The sequence below is a fragment of the Styela clava genome, chromosome 12 (assembly GCF_964204865.1).
Source record: "Styela clava chromosome 12, kaStyClav1.hap1.2, whole genome shotgun sequence".
Lineage (NCBI taxonomy): Eukaryota > Metazoa > Chordata > Ascidiacea > Stolidobranchia > Styelidae > Styela > Styela clava.
The window spans coordinates 10,553,130-10,573,120 of record NC_135261.1 but is presented as its reverse complement, the minus strand read 5'-3'; the positions used below and the strand labels follow the sequence as shown (position 1 = coordinate 10,573,120).

General features: G+C 35.5%; 2 protein-coding genes and 1 pseudogene across 4 annotated transcripts; 2 read left to right on the top strand and 1 right to left on the bottom strand.

Moving 5' to 3' along the window:
* The first annotated feature begins 4,246 nt into the window (after nucleotides 1-4,246).
* On the top strand, nucleotides 4,247-10,081 carry LOC120329674 (AKT-interacting protein-like). 3 transcript variants are annotated; one of them, XM_039396408.2, is made up of 8 exons: nucleotides 4,247-4,466; nucleotides 4,765-4,829; nucleotides 5,110-5,210; nucleotides 6,005-6,093; nucleotides 6,420-6,518; nucleotides 7,057-7,164; nucleotides 7,999-8,095; nucleotides 8,922-10,081. In XM_039396408.2, exons 1-7 carry the CDS (start codon nucleotides 4,267-4,269, stop codon nucleotides 8,075-8,077), a joined length of 741 nt encoding a protein of 246 aa, XP_039252342.2. In that variant the 5' UTR covers nucleotides 4,247-4,266; the 3' UTR covers nucleotides 8,078-8,095; nucleotides 8,922-10,081. The 3 variants fall into 3 exon arrangements, with proteins under 3 accessions (XP_039252342.2, XP_039252340.2, XP_039252341.2); XM_039396406.2 differs by having other exon boundaries at nucleotides 4,248-4,466; nucleotides 7,999-8,071; XM_039396407.2 differs by having other exon boundaries at nucleotides 4,249-4,466; nucleotides 7,999-8,091.
* Nucleotides 10,082-10,316: 235 nt separating this feature from the next.
* Nucleotides 10,317-13,066, bottom strand: LOC120329673 (ferroportin-like). The gene has a single exon (XM_039396405.2). The coding sequence runs from the start codon at nucleotides 12,446-12,448 to the stop codon at nucleotides 10,775-10,777; it is 1,674 nt and encodes a 557-aa protein (XP_039252339.2). The 5' UTR covers nucleotides 12,449-13,066; the 3' UTR covers nucleotides 10,317-10,774.
* A 3,470-nt stretch (nucleotides 13,067-16,536) lies between these two features.
* LOC120329664 (ferroportin pseudogene) lies at nucleotides 16,537-18,484 on the top strand (annotated as a pseudogene).
* Nucleotides 18,485-19,991: the final 1,507 nt, after the last annotated feature.

Below are 19,991 nucleotides of genomic sequence, written 5' to 3'. Positions count from 1 at the left end.
CTTTCATAAGTATTCAAGTTAGGATAGGATAGGATTTACATATTTATCCCGGGTGAGAGGAAAGTCGATAAGACGGCTTATCCATATGGCGAACCACGGCCTCTCGTCCGGTTATCATTCCAAGTCGGGTATGGGGGTAGTAGTATATATTTACGGTTATATTGTTTGTTTTCGGAGGCATGGAATTGGTGGTGGAGGAAGCCGTAACCGATCAGCGGTTACGTGAACCACCCAACGACGGCGAGGAGTCCAGCAATCCTCTCGCACATAACCATCCCTGCATGGGATTCGAACCTGCGAACCCACGTAGAGTAATTAGAGGTGCGGTGGCGGGCGTATTCCTAACGCTTAGCCCGTTGAGCCACACCGCCGAGCCGTTGAGCCACACCGTCGAGTTGATCGAATAATTGATGTCTTCGAATACCAATCTATTTTGTTTTGATCATTTTTATAGTTTTGCTTAGTTTTTGTGCAATACAAATTCAAGATATGTCAGATTACCTTAGTTGAAACCACAATACACCATATAGGCCGCGAGCCGAGGCCCTGAAAAACGCCTAGAAAGTGAGTTTCGTAGCGCACATCAGGTAACTACCTGAAAATGATTTTAAAATGTTCCTTAAAAATTTAGTAACAAATATTGCCTTGTTCCCACTTCCAAAAGTTGCACGTTTTACGGAAAAGAAGCTTTTACTACAAGAAATATGTGCTACGATCTGTCCTATATTCTCTACATTTTCGGCAAGGAACAATGACTTCTGCAAGACGTAACAATTGAATTAAACCAGCTGTTAGCGAGCGGATGAATATTAGTTATTACTGCTCGACCTTGCGCTGAGTTGGGCAGCCTTTCCATAGCCCTGTTTAGTTATTATTAGTTAAGTTATGCTAAGACGTTGTTGAAAAATGTATAAGTAAGTTATTAAACACTTGTAGATCCTTACCACGGATATGGGCTGTGAGACGAAACCATGAAAACGCCCAGAAAATGAGTTTCGTAGCGCACATCTGGTAACTAAATAAATTCTTCAGTTTTGTGTGAAAATGAACATACTGAACGCATTACAGCTTGTTCCACAATCCTGGTGCGAAATTGAATATAAGAGGTTCCCGGAAATTCAATAACCATAAGTTTACAACACATACATGAGAACTATACAATTCGAGAGCCCTACAGCACACTAACACAAATGTATTCCTGTAATGTTTTGCCTGACCAAAATCGGACTTCCTCAGTCAATCATAATTTATTAGGTAGATTACGAAAAATATGGCATACATGTAACCAACAACAAAAAATACTTTAATTGTGTGACAGGAGTCGGGGGTGACCTCGAAAGCAGCGACACCAACAACGCTGATTCACATTTGCGAATAAATTTCATGTAATAACCACAAGCAGTTTACAACAAGAACAGCATAAAAAGCTACATCCATTTTATAGAAGCTATCAAACCTATTTATTTTTTAGCAATGAAGTCACAAATTAACATCGTGAGCACGAAAACACAAATAAATCAGTTATTTCTCACTTAGAAATTTACCGCAAAAGTCAAGAAAATTAAATGAATGTACAATATGTACATAACATAGTGAACAGAAATATTACAATTCACAATTAATCTTTCTTAGTTTATGTGGTTATGTATTTGAAAAGGCAATAATATTTCTAGAAACAGGACTACGACACTAACAAATGTCCGAAAAAAAAACAAATGTATTATGTGGTTATGTATTTGAAAAGGCAATAATATTTCTAGAAACAGGACTACGACACTAACAAATGTCCGAAAAAACAAACAAATGTATGATACTTATTAAATCAACTGTAATATCTAATTCACTTTCTTCTGAATTGTTTTCGAAATCCACTATCTCAAAAATCGACTTTTCCTTTATAGGTGTACTGTGATTTCTGCAGTCAATACAAAAACAAAAATCTGTGCAATTTAAGTTGATTTTGGCACACTTTCATAAATTATTTTGACTATTTTTCTTTGCAGTTTGCCAACTCAAAAACTGATTTGAGGGCCACATGCTTCTTCAGTGAATCATTGTTGGGTGGAGAGTATAATCCTTATGTTTGACAGTGTTAAATAGACGTGGCCTGGTATCATTTACATTCTTCATATCCTCTTCAAATTCCTCAGCTTTATTTATTAATGCCTCGTTAACCTCAAAAGATCTTCATAGTCGAGGGAAAAAAATGAATTGAAAATCTCAATGAAGTCTCCAACATGAATTTGATGGGCAGTTCCAATTGCAGAAAAGTGCTAAAGTATTTCAATATGAATAGCCCATCTAAGCTGTTTGCAACTATTATGATTCTCATATACCTTTAAGCTTCAAGACTTCTTGTTTAATCCATTTTATAGCACTGATAGCAGCAGGGATCAGAGCCTGCGTTAGGTCGGATTGGTGGAACATTGCCGTTTTCTTTTGTAGTACAGTATCTAAAATAAGGAAGAAAATAATATTTGGAGCAGCATGATTTTAAAAATACCCCTAAATACTAACTAATACCTTGAATACATAATGCATTTTATCTGATGTACTAAATGAGCGTATACCGGTATATGCTCATTGCATGTACTACAGTTCAGCAGTGTTTGCATACCATTACTAGACTACCGGTATATCTACACTAAATTTTGATATATCACAGTCTGAAATGTCCTATGACAGTATGAGTATGGACTATAGACTATATTTTGAAACATAAACTGTTTGTCTACAACTTGATTTCTCACCTCTCAGTCGTTTTCAATGCTACCTTCCTTTCCACTCCGGCATAACTTATCATTGCTTCCCAGGTTCTTGTCGACTCTATGAATTTAGATTTAGACCAACCGACATTAGTAAAATTGATTAATTTCTTCTCTTTCACACAACCGTGCATTACAGAAACAGCCATTCATTTCTATTTCCAAATATGCTGTGGCCTATATAGTAGTATAAGTCTGCTGAATAGTCAAGAAGAGTCATTAAATTAATCATAAACATTTCATGCAAGCCAGAAAATATCGTTGTTTGTGACATAGCCTATTATTCTAGGTATAGCCTTCCTTGGAGTTACCGCACCATACGGTACCTATTTAACAACGTCTTATGGGCTAGTGCTCAACTAAAATTGGTTGTTATGGTAAGGATATACAAGTGTTTAATATCTTACCTATACTTTTCAACACCTCCTTAGAATAACTGAACTAATATTACCGGTAACTGAAAAAAACTATGGAAAGGCTACTCAACGCAAAAGCGAGCAGTTGTAGTACATCTGATATTCATCCGACCACTGGGGATCCACCTACAGCTGACTAACTTGACTGTTACGTCGTGCAGAAGTCGGCGTTCATTGGCCCATGATACCGGAAAAGCAGAGAAAATAGGACAGATGGTAACACATATTTATTGTAGTAAAAGCGTCTTTTCTGTAAAACGTGCAACTTTTGGAAGTGGGAACAAGGCAATATTTGTTACTAAATTTCTAAGGAACATTTTAAAATCATTTTCAGGTAGTTACCTGATGTGCGCTACGAAACTGAAAGATAAATGGCCTCGGCTCGCGGCCTAATAGGTTCGCTTTTATAATAGAAAATAAGAAAGACGTGTTAATATTGTATTTAGTAAACAAACATGAGAGGTATCGAAATATTGACATCGAAATTAATTTTTATATATGTATGCATTATTTTCCTAGTTTAACCGTTTAACAAAATGGAATAAACTCTCTCTCTCTCTCTGCTATTGCAAAACTAACCAAAATTTACAACTTCTATTAAAAAATGAGTGGGAGCATTAAATTTTACGCGTGGGGATTTTCTGGGATTCTGTCAGTTCCAATTTCGTGATTCTCAGCTAGCTTAACAAATGTTTTATATTACGGTAGGTACCGCTGTTGTTTTCTACTTTTACTTAGAAAATTTTAACTCATTGGAGACCGCGGACTCGGACTGGAAAACACTGTTTTAATATATTGGTTTAGTGCACAAGTCCGGTAAGCAATAAAAAAAATTGCAAGGTGTCCGTTAAGAATTTTTTTAAAAATCGTTTGGGAACCACTGATCTAGCCTTTGACTAAACAGTTACGGTATCTACATATGTACATAACTGAAAGACAATGCTCACTTACAGCAGTGCAAGGTTGTCAGGCTAGTAGAAAGAGATAAATTTGCTGCTTTATTCATTGTCCAAAACAGCGCAACTGCCGGATTACTCAACCACTGCAATCAGGATAACTTCAAAATTTGCAATTGTATAACTGAAATGACAGACCTGCTGCACGACATTATTTCCATGTATTATCATTCTAGATGTAATATAATATATATTACTTTATCATATATTTGCATCATGGCCACTCCGCCTCGTAAAGTATTACCTCCACAGCCCATGCAAAACATCAACAATCCAACACATCAAACATATGGACCTTTCTTTCTGGAATATTCGTTAATGGCAGAATAGTAAGTAAATTTTAGTACCATAATAGTTTTTTTTGTATAATATTGTTTGCTTTGATTGCCAACTGTGCAGCAAGAATAGATGGCTCTATCAATTGTATGTTGCATAAAGTTACGGAGTTAGTGGTGATTATTGCATTGCTGCATAAATAAGCAATATGCTGCTTTAGCATAATCAGTACAAGTGATTTTCCATTTTGCAAGAACTAAGGATTGTAATAATCACTCTACATTCTCCCAATCAATAATACTAAACTTTCATAGTATGAGCAGAGCGTAAAAAATACATTTAATTTCACAGTAATCTGCTAAGAAAACAAAATCTACCAGGAATATACGTTATACCATCTGCGAGATCTCCTCTAGGTGAGTATATTTATTCTATTCCTTTTTTAAATTTTTAAAATATTAAGACAAATGGCTGGTATTGCTGCACAATACAAATATATTCAATTTTTAATATAATCATCATTTTAAATGGAGTTTCATGGATATGATTTTTCTTCTATTTCTAAATTATACCGGCATAATAAATTGAAATATTAAGTTGATAAGAATTATATCCATCTTACTTATTGCAACTGTTAGTTACTGCTTGTCAATATCTTTGCTTTAAAATAATTTGTCTAATTGGGTTAATTTACAGTTTGGTTTGGAGTAATTTTCATACGGCATGGTTTATACCAGGATGGAATATTCAAATTCTGTGTACTGATACCAGCTAACTATCCAGATGGTGACTGCCCGGTGGGTTTTACATAATAAACGATAGATTTATTTGTATCATTGATGCTTTTATCCGTTCTTTGGTAAAATAGTCTGCGAATAGAAAAAGTTCGGAACCAATACTTGTTCCAAATTTATAAGTAATGCTCAGGATCTTCATATATATCCTGAGAGAGAGGAAAGCCAATGAGGAAACTTAGTTAAAATGTTGACCATGCCTTCTTGTTTGGTTATCAATTCGGCTCGGCAATGTGGCGCATCATGCTAAGCGCTAGGAATATGCTTGCCACTGCACCTCTGATTACCCTGCGTGGGTTAAAATCCCATGCGGGCATAGCTATGTACGAGATGATTGCTGGACTCCTCGCCACCGAAGGGTGGTTCACGTAATGGTCCATTATGGCTTCCTCCACCATCAAGTCCATGCTTCCGAAAACAAATAACTGCCTAACTGATCCCATACCCGACAGGGACTGGTAAAGCGGCCGGGGTTCGCCATATGATTTACTGTCCTATCGGCTTTCCTCTCCTCGAGATAAATATGTAAATCCTATCCTATGATAAGTGTATTAGTTATCCAGTTTGAGATGCATGGACTTTCTCTCAACATATTATAAAATTGTTACTCTCTGTCAGTATGCAAGTTGTAAAAAATTTTCTTGCGTGACAATGGCTATTCTCTCTCTCTCAACAGGGCTTATTCTTACGAGGAGTGCTTAACAACACTGCCTGTATCGTAAGACATGCCAAGAATTATTTAGAGCTCACTATCTATAGTTGCTGTTATTACGTTTATGATAAATTTTATTTTGCAGCGCATCGTCTTCGTCAATCCACCGTTTCATCCACTCATTGATCCAAAATCATTTGAACTTGATGTGAAACGTGCTTTTCCAAAATGGAAGTATGATTTTTTTATTTTAAATGTATTTGAAACAATTTAAAATATTCCTCCAAGGATAATGTCAATATCACAGATAACATGAAATTAATTTTTACTATACAAACTTCAGGGATGTTCATACTTCCAGCAGAATAAATAATTTTAAATTTTGTTCTGATTTGAATGTTTATATATCCCAATTATTTTGAGACCATCAATATAATTAATATTAGAAAAAAATATCATATTTTAATTTTGGATTTTTTTTTCATTTATCAATGCCTGATATGCTTGGATGTGCTTGATCATTGTCAGTCAACATATATAACATACTATTTGTATTTCAGGCGAAATGTCAACCACATTTGGAATGTTCTTCTTTTCCTTCGTCGTATATTTTTTAAAATCGATACACAACTTCCTTTAAATACTAAAGCAGCAGCATTGTAAGTAGAAAAATTGTTTTGATGCCAAACAATTTGCATGTTGTTTTGACCTTTTTACATGTCAATGAAAAGAGTTGTATTATTAATAGGAAATTATTATTGTTAGAATTGAGACTATAACCAAAACCTTCACAAAGGTAACTGTTAGTTTACATTAGTAACTTATTCTGGAAATTACTACGCCATTATAAAATAAATTCAATCTTTTGTTCAGGTCAAGCTTTCAAAAAGTAGTCACTTGTGTGAACTATGTCCTGTTTGTAATCTGTTTTCTTCTTGGTGGCAGTGGTTGTCTGTAACAAATAGGGCTTGTTGTACCACATTTGTGTCAAAATATGATCATTTGTACCTGTCCTCAAGTACATTCAGTGGTGTAAACCAAACCAAATGTTGGTGGTTCAATGGTGTAAAACAAAAATTTGTGTTAAGACCTCAAGGACAGATGTTTCGAGTGACATTTTTTTTTCAAACTGGCACAACTTGAGGCGTTGTCCAAGTCGATTATTTCTAAATATACATATGAATTTTTTTTTTTCAGATATGAAAGTGAACTTACTGCTTATAAAGCCAGGGTAGTTGAAAGTATTGATGCCAGTAAATTACATTTATATGATCCACCCAAGACAGATGATCCATATGAATTAAGGTTTGTAAAAGATACAGAATTAATAGCCCAGCTGAAAGTTAGTCAAAGATTAATTTGGGTGCAAAAAACGAGTTTTTATTGTAAAAATGGATTAGGTACTTGTAAAAAATATGAGTAAGTTACCATAAATTATATGTTGGAGCTTCAACCAGGAATAATATTTTGTTGCTTATCGATTTTAATCGGTAAGTATGTTGATAGGTATTTGTCTGTTAGATGCACGCGATATCTCACGAAAGCGAGATTGAATCTGCTCAAGATTTTGCATGTGCATTCATTATATGTCGTACTAGAAGCCTATTGATTTTGGATGAATTATGTTGTATAATTAGCGAGGTATTGATTAATTAGTAATGGGACACAAGGTGTCACTATGGAGTAAGAGCGCTGTTTCGGGGGATCCCCTAACTTTCGATCGATGAGTCTTCGGTCTCTGACCGATATTCTCGTTTTCAATTTGGTCTCATTTCAGTTTATCATGTATAAAAACAATATAAAATATATCAAGCAAAGATTTTTTTTCATGTTCCAAGATGTGCAAACTTTACGAGTTGTGGGGGTAGTAATTGAACTATTGGGTCACTGATTTTCATGCGTTAGGAATAGACTTACAATAGCTGTACTAAGTGTCTTGCATGGGTGCTCCCGTAGTGTGTGTACCAGGTTAGGGTTAGGCCATAAGTTTATTCCGATCTTACGTATTTTAGTTCTATTACTTGTTCGGGAGTGATAACTGAAAGGCTATATTATTCAGCCATCTCGAATAAATATAAAAATTCTATCTAATTACATAAATTGTTAAAGGTCTAACCTTAAGAATTTCAAACTTTACAGGTTTATACATCACGAAGAAAAATTACATGCAAGTCGGAAAATATCGATGTTAAAAACCATCAATGAACCCAAGGTTTAGAAAGAATTTCAAAATTAAGTAGTTAATTAATCCAATTAATAATCATTAATTTCATTTTAATGACATATATCAAAAAAAAAACAAATGTTTGATGTGATATAATATCATTTTGTTTTGCCAGCATGAAGAGTGATTGTTTGCAGACTTAAATAAAAAATGTGTTCATAATGCTCATTTTTGCGATTTCAGTTTTGCGTCTTAGTTTCATGTTTTTGCTAACTAACCTGATTTGGGGTATTATAGAGTGATGGAGAATTAACGTTCTGTGAGAAAACTTTTTTTTGTTAGAGGGGAACATTTTTCTGCTCAGGATATTTTTGCTGTATCTTTATCCATATATAGATAAAACTTGTCAAATTCTTAATTCCATATGATATTTTATTACTTATTAATCAGCACTAAAAACAATATTGATCGAAAGTTTTTTTTGATAAGAAAAGTGATTTGGTTGATCAGAAAAGTGTTACAGAAATGATTGACCTTATGCTTTTGACTGATTTGATTTGATATAGTCTTTCATTAGGATGTTTTAAAATTGTTTTATTTGGGCCTCCAAGCAATAGCAGAAAAACGTTTCGAAGTGCTGTAATATTCAAAATGACCTATATCTGCTTGGGATTTGATTAGGTTCTCCAGAAGTATGCGCACCAAGATGGTGCACAACCTGAACATAGTATGTACCGGTTAGGATTTAGGTTGTGCGGCATCTTGGTGCGCATACTTCTGGAGCACCTCTGATTAACATTATTTCATATCAATCCATAGCTTTCTGATCATATTTGAAGTGTGTCGCGTTACTATTTTCTTTCTATTCTGTATTTTATTTGACTTTTTAATATTACAGGCTGAATCCAATGAAAATCAACGTCGTGGATATTCATGGGTTGCTCAGGGAAGTCCTGTTCCATTCAGTAAGATTCAAAAGACTCAGGAGGCCGCATCGTAGCAATTTGTTATTGCATAATTATTATCATTTTATGTGATACGGTACCTCTTCTTTATCGTATTGTACAATCATTCACCCAAATACTCTGTTCAGAGACTTAAAAGCTAGCTATGTTCATCATTATTAGCTGATGTGATAATAGAATCCGCGACATGCAATACTGAAACCTGCTATAGTACTGAAGTAACGTACTATATATATTTAATGATTCAAACTAGGTTTAGCTCATTGGCCTTTGGGTGTATTATAAACTGTTCCATTCAACTCAACTGGTACTGATATTGACAGCATCCAAGTCTTTAGTTTGCAAGTGTGGGATTTCATGCTTTGAGTCAGCAAATTGTCGTTGAATTTATAATGATTGGCCTTCAGTGTTTTGTTCCTTTTCCTTGTTCCATTAACCAAATCCACCATATTTACTAAGAAAACATCATGACCTATCATTTTCATTACGTTTTTCTTATTCACCGTTTCTTTGATTGGCTTAATTTTAAATTTTGGTGTATTAATCATTTTTGTATTCTTTTCAAATGTGTTAGCATAGTTTTCAATATTCAGGGTAGAATTTGATTTGTCTAAATAAGGGGATTTAATAGAACTAAAACCTTATTACTACAATTCTTAGCATGGGTATTGGTGAAGTACAATTGTCAACATTTTATTGTATTTTTAAGTTTCACCACTCGTGGGGTCGAAAATAGTACAGTACCATACAGCACAAGATAAACCCGCTATGTTGGACTCTTGTACAGTTATAAATTTATATTATTACCCAGCAACACCGTTTTTATTTGCAATTCAGAACAATTTCAGCCATGAGTTTTCAATAATTTGCATTTTTTACGGACGTGTGCCTTCAATTTATGATAACTAGTAGAGGGTCAATAGATAATGTGATTAGTTGCATTGCTAATTCAGTGTCAATTGTTTTAATTACTCAATTATGTATGCAAATCGCTGATAATGATATATTCGAGTGGTATTATGCCAATTTCTCTTTCTATTTTTAAGAATCTATATTTTGGTGATTCTAATAAATATTGTAAAACCGATGTAAAGCTATGGATAGCAATATTTGAAAGTCCAACTTTGGATCAGCTGCTCAATGACAGTTAATATTGGTTGGAAAAGGTTCTTGCCACTTTTTTTGCTATGTAAAATGAAAAAATTTAGCAGCCTGCTTATCTACTATAATGAAACTCTCTGAAGATTGTTGGGAAAAGACACTCTAGCAAGTAGGATAGAGACCAGTGCATTCGCGAGTTAACTTTTATTTGGTGTAGTCATGGGAAAGCAAATTACAGCAGTTAAGAGGCACTCCGGAATACTAATAATTATAACAGCAGTCGGCACTATTTTGAATATGGTGAATTCAAATAAGAAAAACAGCTGGGTTATCCTAGCATTGCAATATCATCAAATGATTTACAGACACGAGTTTAACATTGATCCTATACAATACCCTCTATTAAAGTGATACATATTCTCGATGCAATATTCAAAAACATAAATGCTAAGACATCAAAATTGTTAAATATATGTGTTGTGTATAAATGAGATATGGAGGTAAAGAATTAATTATAAAAGTATGGAAGATTGACAGAAATACTTAATAGCAATATTGTACAAATGGATAAATATGAGAGGCCTGTTTACTCGACTTTCCTGCAAAAAATAGCAATTCTATAAAGTTTAGTCACCATAATAAGTGCAAATGGCAAGATAGAAAAATAAGAATGTGTATTCAAGGTTTAACAACATAAAAATCCCCCTAATTCTTTATGAGCAAACAATGCAAATAAAAAATGACCTGCTGTCACAAAAATGGCTGACAAAATCACTAAAATACCAAACTTGTCTGGCTGTGGAAGAGCAATTACTAAAATAAAATGCATAAGATCCATCAAATAATTTAAGGAACTTTGTACTCCACCAACAACTCCTCTCTCTTGTTCTGGAACATGTTGTTGAAAGAGTTGTGTCACAGCCAAATCAAATCCCCAAAGACCAATTCGTGCAAGCACTATGCCTGCAGTAAGCATCGTTAGGGAAAGATAGGACGGAGGAGGATCAATACCATCCATACATTTCAAAAATACACCATCATTTATAGAGGAATGATTGTTTGAAATGGTGATATTTTCATCAATTGTGTTATATGGTGTGAATGTGGGTGTGGCAGTTGTTTCTAGTGCTTTATTTTGAGGTAAAAGAAAAAAGGGACTACCTGGTGCAAATACAGACATCACACAAGGTATTAAAGTTAAGATTTGGGCAACCGATGATAATAATCCTGCTTTGATTATCCCAATTTTAGCACTCAGTGGTGTGAATATGAAAGTGGCAACTATTCCTGTCAGACCACTTACTGCAAGAAGTATGCCAACCAAGAGCTCACTGAAGCATTGGTTGTAAGCATATGAAATTGTGATGGCATCTAGTCCCAGTACAGTCATGTAAAGACATGCCAAACCTATTCCAGCTTTGGCAACTGATTGAGACATATATTGCTTCCAACCTTTGGGAATGATCAAAAGAAAAGAGAAAATTTTTCTCCAAATAGATGTCTGTAATTGCTGATTATTTTCATTTTTTGCACTGTCATTTTTATCAGATTCTTTGTTCGCAGTTGGGGATTCAACCAGAGTTTCTTTTGACACATTATCTATTTCTTGAAGTGGTAATTCATCCTTCACTGTGCAATCTTCCCCCACGTCAGCATCTGGAGAATCAACAAGCATTGGATTATTCGAAGCATCGTCAGACCTCTTAGACTTTCTTGATTTCTTCACCTTGAGTGCAAGAGCTGGGGTGTGATCATATACAATGCGTAATAAAATATACTCCACAAACATTGAAACAAGGTTCCATCCAGCCACAAATGCACATCCAAATGTCAATGAAACAAGAGTAATAAGTTGTCCACAGACAAGAGGTGCCAGAAATTTTGTACACAAATCAATTCGCCTCAACATTGCATTTAATGATGTTAAAAATGTTTCATCTCCACCTGCGATAACCACAATCCAATCTTTCTGGACTATAATGGATGAAGCCACACTTGCAAGTCTTGCAATTGCACCCAGGAATACTGCACTTATCTTCACAAAAAGAAGGAATGCATTACTTTCTATATGGGCGATTTTCTGCACCAGAAGAATGATAGCGCACGCTGCAACTGTGCTGTTCTGTGTGATCAAAGACGTCTGTGCTGCACGTAAACGAGGAGATCGATCAATCCATTCCCCGACCAACGGCCCAAACATGAGAACAGAACCCGATAGTGTTAAGCCAAATACAGCTGGCAAAAGTAAAGATTCGGATGCTAGATCCATGAGAAAAATTGCAACTGCAAAATTCCACATCCGGTCCCCCCATGCCGATAGAAAATGACTGACGTAAATCAGCTTCGATTTGTTCATCATGATTTCAATGACTACGCCAACTAGCTTGTTACGGCATTCACAGAGCTACCTTCAAATTATATGAAGTCATATTGTGGTTCTAACTCTGGGACTAGTATCTACTTACAAATCTAAAAGATTGAATACCAGCCAAGAAACAGCAAGTCTACCCAGCAACGGCGCAGCGCTTTCTTTTAACTCGACATCAGGCGGATATTCATAACGATCAAACTTCATGTAACGCGCTGATCGGCTATGGTTCCATGAAGAAAATTAGTTGCTCGGAAAATATCAGTCGCTTTCCCAACTTAGCTTAGAATCAAGCCCTGTGGTTCAAACTCAATTAAATAATTTATTTCAAACTCCGCTAAGGTACAGACGATCGCCAAAGCTTGACAGTCTCACATAAATTCTGGGCGTCTCAAAAATGTCGTGTCCTACTTGTCCCGAGTTGAAGAAGTGGGATACGACATTTTCGAGACACCGATAAATCTTGCCAAAATTTCGTGTGTACCACAAGGTCTTGTGCCCTCCAGAATCAGGCGTCCACGAAACGATTTTCGAAGCGAGCCTACGATAGAAAGTAAAAACGAGCCATGGTATAACACTGGTCAAATGCCTGGAAATTGTTCACCAAGTGCGTCATACACTCACTCACAAACCTGAATACGCAAGCTAATTCATCTCACGTGATCAGATGAACAACATTTGCAGTCGAATAAGTAAATAAATTTGATCAGCTATGTGTTTGCTTGCGATGAATTGTGGCGTAACGAGTGATCAAGCTATGTCAGTTTTCCGTTACATAAATTAGTAATTTTATTCAGAGCCTTATCTTGTACACTTTAATTGCTTTAATGTGTGTACTGATGTGAAATAGATAGATATTTATTTTGAACTCCGCCATGGTACAAAATATCATAACGCACCAAAACTTTTAATGAGGTATCAGGCTGTGACAGGACTGTATAATATTCAAGACTTCGTAGCAGGACATCTCGTAACATCAGGCTGAGGTAGAGATTAGATTTTAGCGTGGATTTTGCCCACGTATCTAAAATCTGTGTCAGCTTAAAATACATTCATACGTGTGTATAGGCTATATACAATAGCAGATTGCGCGTATAAATATTTACAAATATAAATATAAAAATTTAAATATAATCAAACAAATCGCATTTGGTGATAATTTTTGGAACCAGCCTAAACAGTATTACAGAAAATGATTCTAATATGTCAGAAAAATTAGTAATTACTCTCCTGTACCTTACATTTCGTAAAATTTGATAATCAATCAATCTGGTTATGGCAAATATAATCTAGAATAGCATTTTGCTATCATGGGACCAATGAGCATTTCCAAATTTTGAGAAATTTTTCTTTGGAAACCCCATCGATGTTCGAAAGCACTTACATTGCGGAAGCACTTTCTCTGTTGTGAAGAGTTACATTACAATTACATTACATTACAAATCTTACATTAAACGTAGATATAGAAAGACTTTTGCATGTTTAAGTAATTTTTCTGGCGTATTTTGCATGTTTTAGCGATAAATGACAAATAATGATAAATTGTTTGCAAAATAAAAGTGTTTGTTTTGTATTGTCCAGTTTACCTATTTCTGACACTTATTGTGGCCCGCGAAGGCGACAACCTTGGACCAATCTGAATAGATGAAAGTCAAGATGTTTGTGTGCATCAGAATACAATACCAAGCGTGTTTTTAAATATAAATGAATAATAATCTTGTCTCCAATCAATGAAATTGAAAAATTGCACTTTTGTTCGCGTGAGTTGTAAGTAGAACGCTTTCTAATTTCGCTTGATAACGCGATGTGAGCTTCAAGAAACAATTGGCCAACTTATTGATAAATTCTCTGACATTGACCATGGCATTTTCGAAACTTGTCTGCTCACCAAAATTTTGTGCTTTCGCGTTAATGATTATATTATTGATATATATTATATCATACATGCCCAACCACGGAGAATATTATAATCTTGGTCACGTGTTCGTGACATCACAATGAAAGTTTTATTTTTATTGCTATGAACATTACGATATACTGTATACATATTGATTATTTATATTACTGTGTTATGAAACATGTCTGTAATTTCCCCTGGTAAGTCGTGAATCCAGCGGCATTTGCTTATAATGATTGGTTGAGAACAAGGGTGATTGGTGGCGAAAGAAACGCGATATCAAAAATTTGAGAGTTATGGAAAGAATTAATTAATCTGTTTGGTCCTGAATGCAAGATGAGCACGAACAATATTGCATTGGATGCGCTTGTAGATTAGAAACACTTAGGTGTTTTTGAGAATAGGTGCGATAATCTGAATGGCCACAAGCAATGTGTTTGAGAGCTAGATTTTGAGTAGACTAGTTCGATTTAAACCTATTAACTGCCAAGCGGCCTCACCAGTTCAAATCACGAAAACAAGTTCAGTATCTAGTGACGCCGGATCACGACAGCGGAAATTCGTTTCAGACTGATTAAAGACAATTGCGTGGCTTTTAAATATTTTTAATTAGCTTACCGGTACGGATAATTTTATTCTCATTTTTGTTTGCTGGCTAAAACAATGTCCAAACTCCTGTTGTTATATATAAGTCAGAGTTTTATTAAACAATGATGAGGATTCAAACAAAATTAACTGCGTGAAATATTTAAAAATATATGCGATAAAACACCGTTGTAACTAGGGCTTCAGAAAATCGCTCAGCAATACCTAGATAAAAAGAACGCATTAGCCGGGATTTGGGAAGAAAGTATTTCGGAAACCCTCCATCTAAAATCTAAATGGAAGTTATAGTTTGTTAAGTGGCACAAACATTGGTTTTAATCTTTTAGAAGTCAATAATAGCTCCATCGGCGAGCGCATCTGTCATTGTACTAGGCCTTCTTAAGAGGAAACGAAGTAACACTGCGAAAGAGCGCCTCGTGACTAACTTATGATCATGGAAGACAACTTAAAGTCATTACTCAGGAAAAGTTCATGTATGCATTAGTCGACTACACTTCCTGCTGCTATATATATTCAGTTTATCGACAGGCCACGTTCAAATGTGGAAAATCAAATGGTGGTTTCAGTTAATCGAGCAAATTCGTTGATTTCAGACTATTCCGGAAAATTAAATTCTTTCCGGATTACTGGTAACGGAAATAAGTTTAAAGAAATTCGATTCCTTCAATGTGGTAACGACCGGAATCAATTCGTGTGCTGCGCTTCCGATTACAAGATTTCCATGTCTTTCCGTGGTTCGAGGCCTACAATAATTGAATTAACGATTAATGCGGAGGCAGAAGTTGTTGAGCGCAAAGCGTTTTTGCAAATCTGTGTTTTGATGAAATTGAGCAGAACTTGTGTATGTATAGCCTACAATGCTACATTTAAGTGCAGAATACGTTGTAACTACGCCTTGGATGACTCATTGAGTAATCAGAAAATTTTAAGTGAATAAAGTTGGGCATTGTTACTGAATTTTTTTTTAAATTTTTTCTACTGGATTTTGTTATGTTCTTGCGTTATCGAATTTCATGTAGCCTACAAAAGAGGCATGATTTGTTACCAGTCACATATAGCACTTAGAAATTAATAGCCTGCTATAATAAATATTTTAGATTTGATATTTTATTTGGGTCAATAGCGAAATTGATAGAATAATATGTCACTCAAGCTCTTTGACTTTTTTATTTGAAAAGGAAATGGGAACTTCTCAACTGGCAAGTTCTAGTTGATCTGTTGAAAGCCCAAAACTAAGATATTAGCTTGCTAAATAAAAATTGTTTAATGCTGATTACATTTATTACACACTTTTTCTCTGAGATAACCATCAATACACATCCTACTATTATAAAAATCAGGGCCGCCGTATGAACGTAACATCTCACATTAATGCAAATACTCATACAATATCCATTTCATTCAATATGATAAAATGTTCTAATTTCGTACAGTCATGATTCGAGAAATCCCAGAAAAGATTGTTCCGAGTTTTATCGAGCACAATATACAGTATATCATAATACATATATATATATATGTAGAATTGCCTAATTTTGCGTACAATTGTGGTGCAAAACTAATACTTGCTTTATATACAGATAAATTATTTAAGTAAAATAACCATGGTTAATAAGTCCAGGCTCATTTATATCAGTCACTTTCTATCGACATGGAGCGACCGAATGTGGAAATTTGCGGCTGCTCTGTTTCTAATGGACCTGGCATCGGATAGTCTACTTCTCCCGGCAATCTACGGACTGTCATTAGCAGGGTCGGTTTTGATATTGGGGCCAATGATTGGAAACATGATAGACCGAAGCAGACGACTCCCTGCTGCTCGTGTTGGAGTCGTCTCACAAGATCTCGCAATTGTTGCTTGTGCTGCAGTTTTATTGGTGAATAAGCTTGCAGTTGTGCCGGGAGATTGGTATTTACTATTTTCAAAAATAGCAGCTGTTATTCTAGGCTCCATAGCACATTTGGCTTACACTGCTAACCGAATAATCATTGAAAAGGATTGGATTGTGGTCATAGCCGACGGAGACCAAGCATTACTGACAAGACTGAATTCAATGCTCCGAAGAATCGATTTATTCACAAAACTCATTGCTCCGATGGTCTGTGGTCAGATAATTACACTTCTATCAATGACTTTCGGGATAGCTTTTGTTGCAGGGTGGAACTTGATTTCAATGATCATAGAGTACATAATGTTGCAAATCGTTTACAGAAATACTCCGGCGCTTGCTCGTAAGAAAATTCTTCAACCTATCAAGGACGAATCAGACACTGTTTCATCTGACGATAAGGCACCTCTGCTAGAATCGGCCTCAGGGTCATATACGGATTCTGTTGAAGAACCGCCTGGTAACGACTCAGATGCTGATGACGAGACACTAATTTCATCGCACCCAAAAAATGAAAAAGCCGGTTACGGTTCTACAGACAACTCCACAACCAAGAAACCCTCAGATCAATCCTCTTCTTGGTGGAAAACTGCATTCTATTTTATAATCATTATTCCTAAGGGGTGGGGAATCTTTATGTTCCAGTCAGTCGCACTCGCTGGATTGGGACTTTCCTGTCTTTATATGACTGTGCTCGGATTTGATTCGATAACTGTTTCCTACGCTTATAACCAGTGCTTTAGTGAATTTTTTGTCGGTCTTCTCATGGGTGCCAGTGCAATTACTGGAATTATTGCAACATTTGCCTTTATACCAGTGTGTAAAAAGTTTGGGTTAATTCGCACTGGTCAGTTTGCATCTGTGACACACATCATTACCTTGGGACCATGCGTTTATTCCGTGTTTGCCCCAGGAAGCCCATTTTTTCTTCTTCCTCAAAATCAACATGATATAGTCTCTACTACAGCTTCATTCGAACCTCCAACAAGGCCTGCTTTGGGTTCTCGTAATTTCGGAGAAGATTTCTTCGGGACAACTAATTCAAATTCAAGTTTATTTCTCAAATGTATGGACGGCGTTGACCCACCATCATCCTATTTATCTTTATCGATGCTTATGGCAGGTGCAGTTCTGGCTAGAATAGGTCTTTGGACTTTTGATTTGTCGGTTACTCAGCTCTTCCAAGAACAAGTAGTCGAAGAAGAAAGAGGTGTCGTGAACGGCGTTCAAAGTTCTATCAACAATTTCATGGATATGATTCACTTTGTTTTGGTAATTGCTCTTCCACATCCGGATCAATTCGGACTTCTCATTTTGATTTCGGCATTCTTCATTATTATGGGACACTTTTTGTATGCAATATACTCTCGAAAATACGACAAACATTTTTGTCTTTGTCGGTAGATATTATAATTTCGAGCCGTCGCAAGTTGCAAAATACCAACATTCTAAATCGGGACGAGAGGCGGCTGTTGTCCCGGACTTTAATTAACACCCATATTTCACGGTTATTTTATTCTATCTTGCATTATTATCGTACAAATGAATTTTTATATCGGATTTTTGCAATTAAGTTAATATTTGTATATTTTTAAGATGTATATTTACAGTGGAATGAAACTTATAGTTATGGAGGATAGCTATCTTATCTTTGTATCGTGATATTTTGTAGTACTTCGATAATGTGAGTAACGTTTAGTCTTTTTACTGCCCACATATATATATCGATGTCAAGTGTTTTGGTGCTACCGCGCATATCATGTGTAACGGAGTTTCCTTCTTGAATAAACAAAAGGAAACGAATGTTGCTTATTTTCAAACCATACCAGCAATAGTAGGGTCCAAGTTTTGGTCTAGAGTCTTCAGGCGCGCACAGAACTGATTACCACTCCTGTGAGTTTACTTTTTTCCCAGCTAAACATCATTCTCGCCCCACCAGTGCGATAACAATGTTTTATATCTTACACATTTACAAAGCTAACAATATCTGTAATTCGCTTGCTTGATCAGCATCCCAATGCACTACGCTTATATTAATAATTAGCGGGCAACTGACGACAACAGAAGGGTTCAGGCAGGGATGGCCAATACCGAATAGTTCACTATTTCGAAATCATTATTTCCGAATATGAAATTTCGAATATATTCAAAAATAAATTCAAGTAAATAGCATATTTTAGGCCATGAATCAACTGCATACAATAAACAATGGAAAAACTGTCATCTACAACCTGCCTATTTACCAGACATTTTATGTCCGCAGATTGCCTGATATTTCAGAGTAGTATTGCTTTTCATATTTCAGTAACAAAACTTCGAATCAAGAATTAATTATATTAATGGGTAGTTTTCCACACATTTTATGTCCACAGATTACTGTGATATTTTAATATATATACGATAGCAATGCTTTTATTTTTTTCATGACGCAATCACGGGTTATGTTAAACAGAATTAAATTAAAACGGCAGGTCATTTTAATTGCTGGTATCTAAATATTTTGCGCAACAGAAAAAGATCCTAGTAAAAAGTCGATACTTCTAACTATCATTATCAAAATCGGTTGCCGAAAAGCGAAAAAAAGTATATTTTCTAATAATTCCGACTAACTTATTGGGTGTTTTAACAATTGTGGCATTAAATAATTTCAAATTTTTCGACGTGAAGGAAATCAATGTATAAATTAGAACCTTGCAAGATAGTAGCGGCAATGCCAATCATGCAACAGTATGAGGCGCACGCTCGCACAGAATATCACAAACAATTGAAGTGCCAATTCTATTTCATCGTGATTACAATACGTTACGAAGCGCCAAAAATCGTATGAAGATTTCACTTAGAAGTAAAACACCTCGCTGACGGCGAAGAGTGGCTACTATTTGGAATTATTCTAAAATCAGCCAAAAAGGTATTAGAATACTTTGGTATTCGAATGTTTTCGAATACTCGATTTTTTTTGGACAACCCTGGGTTCAGGTACAATATTTCGTTTCATAAGTTAGAAGACAAATAATATTGTGGGCCAACGACAAACAATAAGCTAAGCGCCGTAACAAATCATTCAGCTAAGAAGGCTTCTTATCTTATCAAGCCTCTCTAAGCATGGTGCTGAATCCTTCATGGGAACCACTACATCACAAAC